The sequence below is a fragment of the Typopeltis vanoorti genome, chromosome 12, assembly GCF_054136105.1.
Source record: "Typopeltis vanoorti isolate ZY-2024b chromosome 12, IOZ_Tvanoo_1.0, whole genome shotgun sequence".
Taxonomy (NCBI): domain Eukaryota; kingdom Metazoa; phylum Arthropoda; class Arachnida; order Uropygi; family Thelyphonidae; genus Typopeltis; species Typopeltis vanoorti.
This window is the reverse complement of record NC_143560.1, coordinates 124,546,151-124,561,478: the sequence shown is the minus strand read 5'-3', so window position 1 is coordinate 124,561,478 and position 15,328 is coordinate 124,546,151. Positions and strand designations below refer to the sequence as shown.

Here is a 15,328-nt window from a genome sequence, read left to right as displayed (position 1 = left end):
GTATCACTCACAGTGCAGAGAGAAGAGAAGGGAGGGAACATTTACAGTGCAGCATATATTTATGCCTCTCTCTCTCTTTTTCTGTAAATAGGAATTGTGAATCCGAGAACAAAAATCTTTAAAGAAGCAGAAAGCAATAGCATTAGAAAAGAGGGCACGAAATTTTTCATTAAACAAAACAGAGAAACATGTTCCAAGCTTCAGGCATCCAATTCTATAATAAGCACCATCTTTAACAATATATGAAAAGTTCACATATCATACTTTCAGAGTTCAACTGTATTTCAAGGAATGTAATCCCAAATGATGACAATGAGCCTATGAGAAATCAGGGTTTTGATTTACAATGGCTCACTTAATTATAGTTTTCCGAGAACCAATCAGGTTGTAAAAGCAGGTGCTTACTAATTCTGACATGGAATTTGGCTATCATGTCAGTTCATTGTGAGAGGAAGTATGAATGGGTTTTCAAGGCACTCATACTTCCTTGAAAAGCTATAACAACAGGCTTACCTTAGGCTAAATTTGATTGTCTATTTTGCCTTATTACAAATACTGAATTTAGCTTAAAAAGAAAATACACTAACAAACCTGAAGCAGTCCATCACAAACAGCACAGTTCAGGTACAGTGTCCTGAACTGTGCAATAAAAATGGTTATAGGAATTGGTTATGGTTAATGGATCTGGAGATAGTATAAGAGAGCTTTGTTCATAACCACGGTAACAACCACTTTGCCTCTGAGTGGAGAGGAAACATGCAAAACTATAAAGCTGATGATTATAACAAAAGGAGGTGCAACTGTTCAAGACTGGAAAGGAAGAATATTAGTAATGTTCAGGAAATAGTCAAGGGATATTTGAGCAAAGTAGTATCAGACTAAATACTAGGGTTAGGCGGATAAGCCAGGTGAAAGTAAAATGAATGAGCAGCATGATTAAGTAGGAAGTACAAAAGAAGAAAACATTATGGAAAATATATAAGAATAAAGTGATCAGCAAGCTCATAAGCAATACAAAGCACAAGCAGGAAGAGTAACAGCACAGTGAGAAAGGTAACATCAGATTATGAAAGAAAATGAGCAGGGTAGGCCAAGAGAAATCCTAAACAGTTCTTTTGCTATGTGATGAGCAAATGGAAGAATAATTATGAAAAGATGAATTTAACTAACGTTGACAGTAATAAGGTGACAGAAGCAGAAGAAATAGATGAAATAGTTACCGAGTGATCACTTCCCAAGTGTGTATTATCCTGGTGGAGATAATACAAAGAGGCTGATGTGACAAACTACGATGAGAATAGAGGCAGATGAACTCAGAGTGTTTCAAAAATTAAGAAATCTGTAGGCGACCATGGGATTGAATGAAACACCAGCCTGTGTGTTATGGGATAGTGTTGGATTCTGAATAAGGAGAAATTTAAGTTATTAATATTCCTTACAGAATCCACCATACCAAAGGCTGTACTTGTAAAAATTATTTGATATTAATCCCATGATTGTAAATTATTATTCATATAATTGCCTTGAGTTTATTTATTTAATTTTATTACTTAATCTAAAATATGTGTTAGCAATGATAGGACCTTGTATTGAAATATTATTCTGTTTATTTTGATTATTCCTAATTTAATATTATGAGGAGTTGTATATATAAGTTTAATATGCCTTATGTGAATTATAATATTTTAATTTTTTATTTATCACTACCAGTATGTAAAGGTATAATGTTATGCAATATGTCTGTTTTTATTTTATTTTGTTTGTTACTATGGAGACGGGCTAGAAATAGCTAGCGCATGCATGGATCACGAGATATGGTATTCAACTGCAGAGAAGGAATTGACATAAGATAGCTTGAGAAAGAATTTTGGGCGGGAAAAAGGAGGGAGGTATATAAGCTGATAGCGGAGAAAACCGGGGGCTTCTCTTTTTCAGGACTGACCATTCAAGGACACGAGAGCATTGAGTATAGCACAGACAGACAAGGAGAATAGGAGATGCAGCAAGGTGAATGCAAAGGATTGCTGTGTCTGGAACTTTAGTGCTGTAACTGGACTATTTAAGGACCGGAAAAGTAATAGGCAACAGAAAATAATTCTAGAAGTTAAAGAATTACTGCGTGTTCCATTAGCTTCATGAAACTTTAACAGAGAGCTGAATTGGTCGAATAGTGTTAAAAAAGGAATGAGCTTTTTCCTTTATCCAAGTACGACTATTAATAGTTCAGTTATCATTGAGAAGATTTATTCTAAATAGTGTTGCCATAGTGTGCTAAGTAAATATAGTTATAAAGTGTCCCCATAGTGAAATTGATGAGCAAAGGATTTATCCGGTAAGAACTGTCCAATTTTATGTTACTTCAGTGCAGAGATATATATGCAATTCCTCCTGTTATTCCCCACATTAACTATAACGTTTTTTGCTGAAATCAGCCGGAGTATGAAGTATGAAAGTGTATACTTATGAAGCATTTGTTGCCAACATTAATGTATTGAGACTTTACTGACTGTAAGATAATAGTAAAATTTGTTACCAAGAGATTTTGTGATATTAAACTCTATTAAAAGTTATTTTAATATTGTGAAAGCTATAAGTCTGATAGCAGGATGCCCATAGACTGAATCTGTAAGATGTTGTGACCAGTTAAGCTAAGACATTTATATTATCTTGTTCTCAGAATTGAATTTATATGTATAACATATAACCCTTAATTAAATGTTTTGTTTTGATGATTTTAAATTGTGTTTGCCTGCATCTCTTTTACTGCACCATTCATGAAATTATCGGACCTATCGGGAGCATCAAAAATAAGAGATAAACTCGGTCTATGAAATAATATTGATATAAAATTAGTTGATGCTTGGTTTCAGTATATTTCATTAGACTAATCTAGATATAGAGTGGCACAGTCTAAAAATATAAATTTCTCTATATTTAAATTAGTAATCAACCAGCAACTTATTACTTGCTTAAGAACAGAGTTAAAACAAGATGGTGGATCAAAAACAAGGAAGTACGATCCAACAATAGTGCAAGAGACTTAAACATATTGGTTAAGGGCAATGCCCTTAATCAGTCTGTTTTAAATTTTAGTACTGATAAGAATGCAATGGGTGTGAAAAGAAAAGTTGGTTAAGAGCAGATAGGATAGATATTTATAGGAAAGGATACATAGGATAGATAGATATATCCTGTTGTTGGTGGTGGTAGTGTGTGTGTGTGTATAGAAGGAGGGACTGTATGGCTTTATGAAGGGAGAGGTCTTATTTTAGTAGTTCAATCACTTTTTACAGACATCTGAGCGGGATAAAGGAAATGGCTACACCATAATATTGCTGCAATTTACAGAAGTATCCAAAAGGATACTACATGGAATCTTATTACATAAGCTGGAGTAACTGGGAGTCAACATGAAGCTGGTGACATGGATAAGAGAGAGGTTGTAGGCTTCAGAGAGTAGTATATCATGGAGATGGATCAAAGAGAAAGAAGTGACTAGCAGTTTGCCACAGCTCTAGTGGGGATGCTGCTGTTCAATTTCTACATCTATAATATTGGGAATAATTTGAAAGGTTGTTCCAGCTGTTTACTGATGACGATGCTAAACTGGGGGAGAGTAATAGTTAACAAACATGATGTAGAGATCATCTTGAACGATAATATAAATAGGATAGTAAGTTGAGCAAAGGATAATGGCTGCTAATTCAGTGCATCCAAGTGCAAATTAATGCACTCTGGGATAAAACAAACAAACAAACTAAAGGCTGCACACTGCATAAATGTAGCTGAAGTGCAAGAAACTGATGAGGATAGAGATATAAGAGTGATGGTGAACAGAGAGAGAGAGAGATAAAGTTCAGGGGACATATTACAAAAGCGGGCAAAATATCTCAAAGGATCACTTGGATGTTTTTAAAAAAAAACATGCCCATAAGGATTACACATATGGACTACTATGCACAGATTTGGTCATCTGAATTTCTTCAGGGTGTGGAAGTAGTGGAGAAGATTCAGAGTTGAGTTACTAAAATGGTGAATGGTTTGTGGAATGCGTCCTATGAGGACAGAGACCAAAGGTTTGTGGGTTAAAATGTTTAGCTGACAGGCAAAAAGGAGGGGATATGACTGAAACCTATAAGTTACTTTTGAAGGGGTTTTATAGAGTAAATGGTACAAGTACAAAGTAAAATAAGCAATTTTACTCCTCTCATTAAGATAAATTATTAAATATGTATAGTATCTTTATAAGTTTTGTCCTATTAAAAATAAATCATTTTTGTGTTTAAATGTACATCTAAATTCAAATAAAACAGCAATTTACAATGAAATATATATTTTTTTTATTTTTTTTTATTTATTATTATTATTATTATTATTTTATTCACATAATTGATACATAGTCAAAACAAGATATAAATAAAAATTTGACAGGTGATACAGGATAATTCAGATTCTACCCAAGAATCTAAGAATAGTCCATCAGGTAGCATTGCAAAATATAGACTGTTCCAAGTAATGCTGTTTTTTGTAGGTCATATGTGGTCACTTCATTGATTTTTAATTGCTGTAAATAGTTGGACAGCTTCTTTGAAGTTGCACCAAGTGCACCAATAACTATTGGAATGACTTTGGTGTGTTTAAGCCACATTCGGCCAACTTCGATTGAAAGATCTCACTATTTAGTAATTTTTTCCTGTTCTTTGTTGTTGATGTTGTTATCACTCGGTACTGCAATATCGATAATCCAAATGCCGATCAGTTTGTATTCTAAAGACCCAGAGAATTTTTGCTGTTTTGATTTCCCATACTGTCTCTATGTTATCCTGCCACCAGTTATCAGAAGTAGGAAAGCCATATTTTTTGCATACATGCCAATGAACTATTTTGGCCACTTGATCATGGCAGTATTTATAGTCAGTTTGAGGTATTTTGCTGCAGGCACTGATTACATGTTCTACAGTCTCATCTTTCTGATCGCATAATCTGCATTTGCTGTTATTATTGATGTTGAAAATTTTTGCTTGTTCTTGAGCTACTAGAATAAATCCTTCTGTTTCTTTTTTAATGTATCTGTGTTGTAGCCATTGCCATGTCTTGTTGACGTCAATTTTGTCCTCAGTATCTCAAAGAAATTGGCCATGCAAGGGTTTATTTTTCCAGCGCACATATCGGATATTTTGTTGTTCCTTTTTGTAATCGGATTTGTTTCCTGTTGCTTTTAGAAGGCTCTCTTGTGTAATTGCTTGAAGCATTGGCTCAGAGCTCTTCTCGATGTAATTTCTTAAACCAGTTTCTTCTTCTTCTTCCACAGTCTGTCTCACTTGCAGCAGACCCCGTCCACCTATTCTCCTCGGCAGGTACAAACGGTCAACATCACTTCGTGGATGTAATGCATGATGCATTGTCATTAATTTTCTAGTTTTGCAGTCTAGTTTGTCCAGGTCTTCTTTTGTCCAATTTATTATGCCAGCTGTGTATCGGATCACTGGTATACCCCAAGAATTCATTGCTCTAATTGTGTTTAATCTATTTAGTATTGTTTTCAGAATATTTCTAACTCTTTTGATGTATTCTGATGCTGCCTGTTGTTTAACTTTTGAGTGGAGAATATCATTGTCTTCTAATATTCCTAGGTATTTATAGTGTTCGTCAACTGAAATTGCTTTTATATATTTCTCTTGATCAAAATTAAAATTGTTAGTGTCATTAGTTTTTCCTCGTTTAATAGACACAATTGCACATTTATCTAAACCAAATTCCATTTTGATGTCCTGACTGAAAATACCAACTGTGTTCAATAAAGATTCTATTTGCAGGGCCGATTTTCCAAATTGCTTCAAGTAATCCATATACAACAGATGGGAAATTTTAATATTACATTTAAGAATTTCATATCCAAGATTTGTTTTCTTAAGGGTTGCTTAAGGGTCAAAACTGTATAACTGAGAGGAGACCTCCACATAGCCTTTAAAGGAATGCGGAGAACCAACCAGGGCTTCTGACCTAATGTCCAATCCTCACCTTCTCATGGTGCACCCTGTTGGGTATCTACTTTGATACTGAACGAATGAGGATGGGCTGGCAATTTGGGATTTAGCCGACCAAATTGTATTCTTATTGGTTAAACCAAAATAAAAAATGATGGTACAACATGACAAAATTTCATGCCGGCTGGGGCGTCGCCCGGTTAAACAAGGCCCCCGTTGTTTTCGCCAGGGAACCAGGGCGAACAGCGAAAAGTCAGCTACTGGAACAAATCTGAAAACAAACCCCAACTCAACATCACCAGAGTTAAAGATCGGTACTATCAACGTAAGAAGCCTGAATGGCAAAGAAATGGAGCTAGCTGAGGAATTAGATAAGTACCAGATCGACATAATAGGGGTGACTGAAACAAAAAAGACCAAAACTGGTGAGATCTTTCTGAGCAATAAATACAAAATGTTATATTCAGGCAATAACAATCAAGGAAAAGAAGGGGTAGCCATAGTATTCAACACAAAATACGACGCTAATCTTCTTGAATGGCAGTCAGTCTCAAGTAGAGTAATGTGGGCAAATATGAGAATGGGGAACTGGACAATGAGACTTATTTGTGCCTATGGTCCCACAGAAGGTTCTACTAAGGTAGAAGTGGAGGAATTTTTTGAGGCTTTAGAAAAAGCAACTGACACAATGAAAAAGGAAAAGTTGGTCCTTGTTGGGGATCTAAATAGTAGAGTAGGAAATGATTGTGAGACATACAAAAATATTTTGGGAAAATTTGGAGAAAAGAGCAAAGCTAATAATAATGGCAAATATCTGTTGGATTTCTGCTCAGGACATGGACTGGTTATTACTAACACCATGTTCCAACATAAAAATGTGCACAAATTCACATGGAGAGAAGAGGCTAGGAATAAGAAAAGTCTCATTGACTATGTTATTGTTGATAGTGATGTTTTCTCCCTGGTGCAGGACACCAGAGTGTACAGAGGATTTGAAATTGGAAGTGATCACTATTTAGTCTTGAGCAGGATAAAATTGAATTTCATATTGAAAAGAATAACATGTAAGAAAGTTTTAAAGCGAATAAAAGTTGAGCAGCTCTCAGATGTGAACTGTAGACTAAAATACAGAAATATTAAAAAAAAAAAAAAAAAAAAATCAGCTAACGCCATTTTATTCCCGTATACGGGAGTAGGCGAGGCCATTTAGCCCTATCTAACTTTTGGAGACTGAGTGGGCAGTTCATCTCCACTGGTACCCAATCAGAGACAGATGGCCCAAGGCTATCACTAATTAAGCGGTACGCAGTGAAGAGAGACGGCTCAAATGTGCCGCCATCTCGTGGTTCCTAACCCTAACACAATATATTTAATGTCTGAAATAATGTGGGTTCTACGGTCGATTTTCTTGAGTTTACAGGACGAAAAACCCGAGTTTCCGGTAGGAAAAACCTGCTTGCCCGTGCCAGAGATCGACTAACTCGGGAACCGGTCGAAAAAAGGCTTAGAAAAATTTCCTCTAGTCGCCGACTAGACTCGAAACCAAGTCTTCCTTCATGCGGCCAAGCGCGGCGGTGTGCAAACGCCACATCAGCTGAGCTACACAGGCTCTTTGGTTTTATATATATATATATATATATATCATCATCATACTTTTCTGAAATATTCAGAATCATACAGAAATATTATTGAAAAGAAAATGAAAGAGTTTGAGAAGAGGAATCAAACCTTGGAGATTCAGTGGCAAACTCTGAAGGAAACATTGATTGATTCTGCCAGAGAGGCATGTGGTGAGGTTGTGTGCAAAGATAAAAAAATCAGAACTCCCTGGTGGACACAGGAAGTTAAAGAGGCAGTGAAGGAAAAGAAGAAAGCATATCAAAAGTTCCTGGCAAATAAGTCAGCTTTTACTCTTACAGAATACAGAGACAAATGTAAGAAAGCTAAACAGTGTGTAAAACTAGCTAAACAAAAGTCATGGGAGGACTTTGGCAAGAATATAGAAAATAAATATCAAGAAGGTGGCAAAATATTCTGGAGGTTATTGAAGAAGCTTAGGAATGGAGGAAAGAGTGCTGTAAAAGGAATTAGAGATGATAAAGGTGAAATGAAAACAGGAGAAAAAGATATCCTTGAAGTATGGAGTAATTACTTTGAAAAACTGCTAAATGAAACAAGCAGTGATGACAGCACAGTGATAAAAAACACTGACCAGGCATGCAGTCAGGAATACATATCCATACTTGAAGTAGAAAAAGCCATCAAAGGCTTGAAATGTGGAAAGGCAGCAGGAGTAGATGATATTCGACCAGAAATGCTGAAGTATGGTGGTATAAGAGTCTTACAGTGGCTGCACTGCATAGTTCAGAAAGCCTGGACAGAGGGACGAATTCCCGATGATTGGAGTAGAGCTCTCATAGTACCCATATATAAAAAGGGAAATAAAACTGAATGTGAGAATTACAGAGGTATTTCCCTACTGAGTGTTCCTGGCAAGATCTATGCAAGTATACTTGAGAAACGGTTGAGAAGAATTGTGGAAGAAAAGCTTGGTGAAGAACAAGCTGGATTCAGGCCAAATAGAGGCTGTCAGGATCAGATCTTCACTTTACGACAAATAGTCGAGAAAGCATGGGAATATAACAAAGATCTGTATTTAAGTTTTGTCGATTTGGAAAAGGCATATGACAAGGTGCCAAGAGAGAAGCTATTCAATATGCTGCAGTTATATGGTGTCAATGGGGCATTATATCAAGCAATACTTAGTCTTTATTTGAGTTGTGAGTCAGCAGTTAGAATTGAAGGAAGTACAGGAAGATGGTTTAATGTTAAATCTGGTGTGAGACAAGGATGTACATTATCCCCTCTGTTATTCATTATCTATATGGATCACATTATGAAGGAATGTGGTATTAAACCTGATATCAAAATTGGAGATGTTAATGTCAGCTCTTTGCTTTATGCGGATGATGTTATACTTCTAAATAAATCCGCTACAAGTCTGCAAGATTCTCTGACTAAATTGAATAGCTGTTGTAATAGATATGGTATGAAGGTCAGCAATAAAAAGACAAAGACAATGAAAATAGGCAGAATCATTGAAAATATCAACTGTGTTGGGAATGGAGAACCTGTGGAACAAGTAAAACATTTCAGCTACTTAGGCACAATTTTTTCTGAAGATGGTAAACTAAATATAGAAATAGACAACAGAATCAGCAAAGCTGGTATCGTGGGAAGTCAATTGAATAAATTCATATGGAATAAGAAAGAAATTAGTCGGAACACTAAATTAGCTGTATACGTGTTCAAACCAATTTTAACTTATGGATCTGAGAGCTGGGTCAGAAGTAAAACACTTGACCAAAGACTAGAGACCGCAGATATGAGAGTCCTGAGAAAGATTAGAGGCGTGAACAGATGGCATCAATGGCAATATCATATTAAAAATGAGGATATTAGGAAAGAACTTGACATTGTCAGCATCCAGGAATGCGTTAGCAGAGCTAATCTCAGATGGTATGGTCACTTAAATAGAATGGGAGAGGAAAGATTAGCAAAACAAGTGTTCTCTGCCAGGTTGGCAGGAAAACGACCCAGAGGAAGACCAAGATATAGGTGGATTGATACGGTACAAAGTGCCTTAGACGATAGAAATATAAGATCTGATAATGTTGGAGTCTTGACAAGTAACAGACTGATTTGGAGGAAAATTGTAGATAGGAAGTTAGTAATGATGTAATTTTTTCATGTAGTACTGTCATATCCTGTACACCCTTTGAGGGTACATGGCAGGAATTTGATGATGATGATGATGATGGTACAAAGAATTTTTCCGAATACATGACTGGATGAGAGAGAACCCCTCCCTTCCCCAAAAGTAATGTAAGAATGTGGTTGGCAAGGGGAAAGAGGAGAAGAAAGAGAAGAACTAGATTTTTGGCTTGGAGAATGGTAAATGAGTGGATCGGGTTGCAGAGATAGTTAGTGGTAACAGCTTTAAAGAGAGAGAGATATGATAGTCATAGTGTCAAGAACAGTAGGTGTTAATCTTCCACACAACTATTAGGTAAAATTTTCTACGGCAAACTATCCATTATAACAAACTATTCATGTGATCCCTAAGAGTTTGCTATGGTGAGAGATGACTATAGATTTATATACACTGCTCAAAACAATTGGAGATATTTTAGTTTCTGTTGAATAATTATACATTTCTGCAAATAATTATAATTACTGGGTACTTTATGCATGAATAAATATTTCTTACTTATGGATAGGTTAATGGAGACCATACGCCCTATTAAAAATTTATTAATTTTTAATAGGGCGTATGGTCTCCATTAACAGCCAAAACAACGGTACATCTGGATTGCATGGACTGGATAAGATGATCGAACAGTCCTTGTGGGATTTTTCCCCACTCTTCTGTGAGAACAATTTCAAGCTATTGAAACGATCGTGGTGGCAACAGTCAAGCAGAAATGCACCTACCTAAAGCATCCCAGGCATGTTCGATTGGATTATAATCCGGTGAACAGGCAGGCCTGTCCATTCATTCAATATCTTCTTCCTCGAACCACTCTTGTACCAAATTTGCATGGTGTGGACGAGCATTGTCATCCATAAAAATGAATTCTTTGCCAACTGTAGCAGCATATAGAAGAACTATAGGTTTCAAAATCTCATCACAATACTCTTGGACTGTTAAGGAACCGTTTCTGATAAAATAGAGATCAGTATGGCCACCTATACTTATTCCAGCCCATACCATCAAACTCCCAATTTGATGTTGGGGTCTTTCACAAACAAACTGGGGATTATTTCTTGTTCCACTTTCATGTCATATCAAAATACGTCGGTTATCTGGTTGCAGACTGAACCTGGACTTGTCACTAAAAAGTACACGAGCCCAATCCTCGTTTGTCCAATCGCAGTGTTCTTGTGCCCAAATTCTTTTGTGATTTGCAGTAAGTGGAATGCAAACCATTGGTCTTCGAGCATATAAACCTATGGCATGAAGACGATTTCGAACATTTCCCGTCTCCTCCAAAGTCGCGAAATTAAGCTTGGAGATACACGACACGCTTGAGCAACAACTTGCTATGTTTGTCCGGCTTCTAATCGACCAATGGCTCTCCAAGCAATGGATTCCAGGATATCATGTTGCTCTGCCATTTTTAACAAAATAATGGGTGGTAGGTAACACAAGTTTACAAATGAAGTGATAATTATGCACTGTGGAAGTGAGCACAATGAGTCATGTTTTTAAACCCCCCACATGCTAATATGGCTAAGACATGTTTCGACAAGTCTTACCATGATTTTGTACACAGTTGCATGTTCTACACAGCTGTATATTAAGAATATTTTGAAATAATTGTGTTACATTTGTAAATTATTTTTATAACTTAATAATTTACAAGAAAATCAAAATATCCCCTAATTGTTTTGAGCAGTATATGTATATGGTTTGTACAATTTGTTTTAGACATTTTTTTTGAAAAAAAATGTCTAAATCTTGTGATGAATGTAATAGGCATATAATTGTTAAAACAGAGAATATCTTATAGGCTTTCAGTAATTAAATTATGGACATTATGCTGAAGTTATTTAAAAATGAAGCAGACTTATTTTGAAATTATGGCAGCTGCTGGGTCAATTTCAGATAGACTTGATAATTATATATTGCTTACTGTTTAGCTGGTACTAATATAACTCAACCTGCTAATACAATAACAACCCAGGCACCAAACTCCTGTCTATGACAAAATACCACTAAGTGTGATAAACATGGGATAATTCAATCTGCTCATCTGGAAGACACAAAGTCAGACCACCAGCATCCAGCATTAATGTGCAGAGAGATTTAACTGGCACAACAGACTAAACAGGTTTTCTATAATTTATTATACACAGATTTTTAGTAAAGATGTCATGTACATCGTATTAGTTCCATAAGCATTTAGACTTCTGAATAATAACACATTGTGGTACTGGTGTTCTCATCCTCTCTTAACTCTTGGAGAATAGTCATGATGTCATTGTTTCTGTTATTTTCTCTCTTTTTTTTTTGGGGGGGGGGGGGGGGACAAGGAGGAAGAAAGGAAAGAGAATAAATCATATTAAGATTTTTTTTTTTTGATTTATGCTCTACTGCATAAAAAACAGTTATAGTAGTGATACTAGCTTCTGCAATCATACCAACACTACACCTGTAATCTCAGCGTATGTTAAGTTGAAAGGAAAGTTGAAAGAAAGTAAAACAACAGTGTTTTTTTAATATAAGTTGATAGTATTAATTTTTGAGATGATGGACTTAAAACAATGACTGTGATTTCAATAATAGAAGTTAAGAAAAATAAAATATAAAAAATAAGACAAAGTAACGAGGAGCACATTAATAAGATTACAATGCGTATGCCATTGCTATTGTGAATATTTAATCATTACTTACACCATAAACACTCAATAACTTCAATGATAAATTCACTAACCAATCTTTTCTTTCAATATTATAGATTTTGGATCAACATTAATGGGTCCTCTTCTGCACCTTCGTAGTGTATTATACGCTAATTCAGATTCTTCTCTAGATAATGTATGTAATACGGCAACTACAGAAATAAAACAGTATAAATTAATATACAAAATTTCAGTAATATCAAACTAATGAATAAAATATTTCTAATTGGAAAAAAGCATATACACTGCTAGGAAAGAAGTCAACAGATCCCCCCCCCCCCCCCATGAGCAAGGTGCATTGTAACGAGTCACATGTTTGTAGCCAGCACAAACTTGAGGAATATGATGCTTCCAAGTTAATGCAACTGCGTCTGGGTGAAATGGCTACAAGAAAGGAACTGACAGATTTTGAAAGAAGCACTGGGATGCAATGCAATGTTGTAGGCCTATCTGCTCAACAAATTCTTGACAAATTGAGCAATCCCAGGTCAACAATCAGTGATATAATATTGAGATGGAAGTGCAGGCAGTACAACTTTGGGTAGCAATTGCTACCCAAAGTGTACACCCCACCATACTGACCAAACGTGACTGCAGGGTGCTATGAGGGATAATATGTAAAAACCACCATTCATTTGAAATGAAGTGTTGTGATACAATGCAATGTTGTAGGCCTATCTGTTCAACAAATTCTTGACAAATTGAGCCATCCCAGGTCAACAATCAGTGATATCATATTGAGATGGAAGTGCAGTCAGTACAACTGCAAGTGCTACCTAACGTATATGCCCCACCATACTCACCAAATGTGACTATAGTGTGCTATGAGAGATAATATGTAAAAACCACCATTCGTCGGCTGACACATTGAATGTGGAGTTCCTGGCATCGACTGGAACACAAATCTGCACAAAAACATTTGGAACTGAGACCCAGAATATGGGTTTCCATGGTAGGACTCCAATATCCAAGCCCCGTATTACCCTAACCAAGATGCAGCATCATCTTCAGTGGTACAAAGAGGGTGTACAGTTGAATGTGGAAGCTTGGAAAGCCATATTATGGAGCAATGAATCACAGTACACCCTCTACAGATGGATGGATGTGGCAGAAGCCCAGTGAACCTCTCTTACCAGAGTGTGTAACCCCCATCTATGAAATTAAGAGGTAGTGGTGGTGTGAGAGTATGGTCCTGGTTTTCCTGGTTTGGCCTTGGAAGTTTGTTTGTGGTGCCATGAACACTGAACTCAGAGGTATGTGAACATTCTGGGCAATGTAATGTTCCCTACTTTGTGACGTTTCTACAGAACTGACTACAGTCTCTTTCAGCAAAATAAAACACTGTGTCATAAGGCTACTGCTGTAACTGCATGGTTTGTGAATATGAACATCACCACACTTGACTGGTCTCCACAGAGCCCTGATCTCAACCCTATTGAACATCTGTAGGATGAACTAGAGCATCAGGAGAGGTCAAGGGATATCTGTCCCATAACAGTCTCAGACCTCATTGCATGCCTAGAGGAAGAATGGTCCAAAATTCCCATTGATAGTTATCACATGCTTGTAAGATTGCTCCAGTCATTGCAGCGAAATGAAGTCCTATGTCTTACCAAAGTGGGTGCCATAGCTGTTTGTTCCTCATAATATGGTGTCCATTGAATTATGATCAAGCAATGTAGTTGCATAAGTCATTGTTGTGCACAGATTCACACAATTCCTCCCATCAAACAGAGTTTAATAGGAACCATAATTAAATAACTTGTATAAAACAGGTTTCACACCATGTAACTATTTAACAAACCAATTTATTTTTTTATAACTGTCTATTAGCTTACAAATTTCATGTGTGTCATCAGAGCATAAAAATATATTAATTGCTAAAAAAAAGTACTGTGCAAAGATTTGCAAAAACAGCTATTCACAAGCACCTAGTAAACTAATATTATGACCATTGAGTGATTTCAAAAAAGCTTATTTATAATGTGTTTTTTTCTAGACATAACATATTTTTAACATTATAACATATAATAAATACACAGTAATATAATTTTATTTATTTTCATGTGAATTCTACCAAAGAAAACCTTGAGTGAGTACGATTCACATAAAAAGGGTTAAATGCTTTGGAAATCCTACTGTAGAGACCAAACAGGAACTTTTTCAAACCACTTCATATTATATTTCCAATAAAGAGAGTGATGGCCTCACATCTACAGTCTGAAGCCTTCACAAACATTAATACCTATAGTGCAATTCAAATCACAAGGTTACTGGATATGCCTATATATCCAATGTATAATGCACAACAATGACTTATGCAACTACACTGCATGATCATAATTCAATGGACACCATATTATGAGGAACAAACAGCTATGGCACCCACTTTGATAAGACATAGGACCTCCTTTCGCTGCAATGACTGGAACAATCTTACAGGGCATACTTTCTACAAGCATATGATAACTATCAATGGGAATTTTGGACAATTCTTCCTCTAGGCATGCAATGAGGTCTGAGACTGTTGTGGGACAGATATCCCTTGACCTCACCTGATGCTCCAGTTCATCCTACAGATGTTCGATAGGGTTGAGATCAGGGCTCTGCAGAGACCAGTCAATTGTAGTGACGTTCACATCCACAAACCACACAGTTACAGCAGTAGCCTTATGACGCAGTGCAGTCTTGCTGAAAGAGACAGTAGTCAGTTCTGTAGAAACGTCACAAAGTAAGGAGCATTACATTCTCCAGAATGTTCACATACCTCTCAGAGTTCAATGTTCATGGCACCACAAACAACCTTCTGAGGCCAAACCAGGACCATACTCTCGCACCACCACCTCCGAATTTCATACATGGGAATACGCACTCTG

At 36.4% G+C, this 15,328-nt stretch overlaps 1 protein-coding gene across 1 annotated transcript in view; it reads right to left on the bottom strand.

Moving 5' to 3' along the window:
• LOC150101205 (uncharacterized) overlaps positions 1 to 15,328 on the bottom strand; it is a 242,979-nt gene that overhangs the window by 101,103 nt on the left and 126,548 nt on the right. The window contains exon 7 of the mRNA XM_090402189.1: positions 12,485 to 12,604. Coding sequence (XP_090258315.1) covers positions 12,485 to 12,604 — 120 coding nt within the window. The remainder of the gene's footprint in view (positions 1 to 12,484; positions 12,605 to 15,328) is intronic.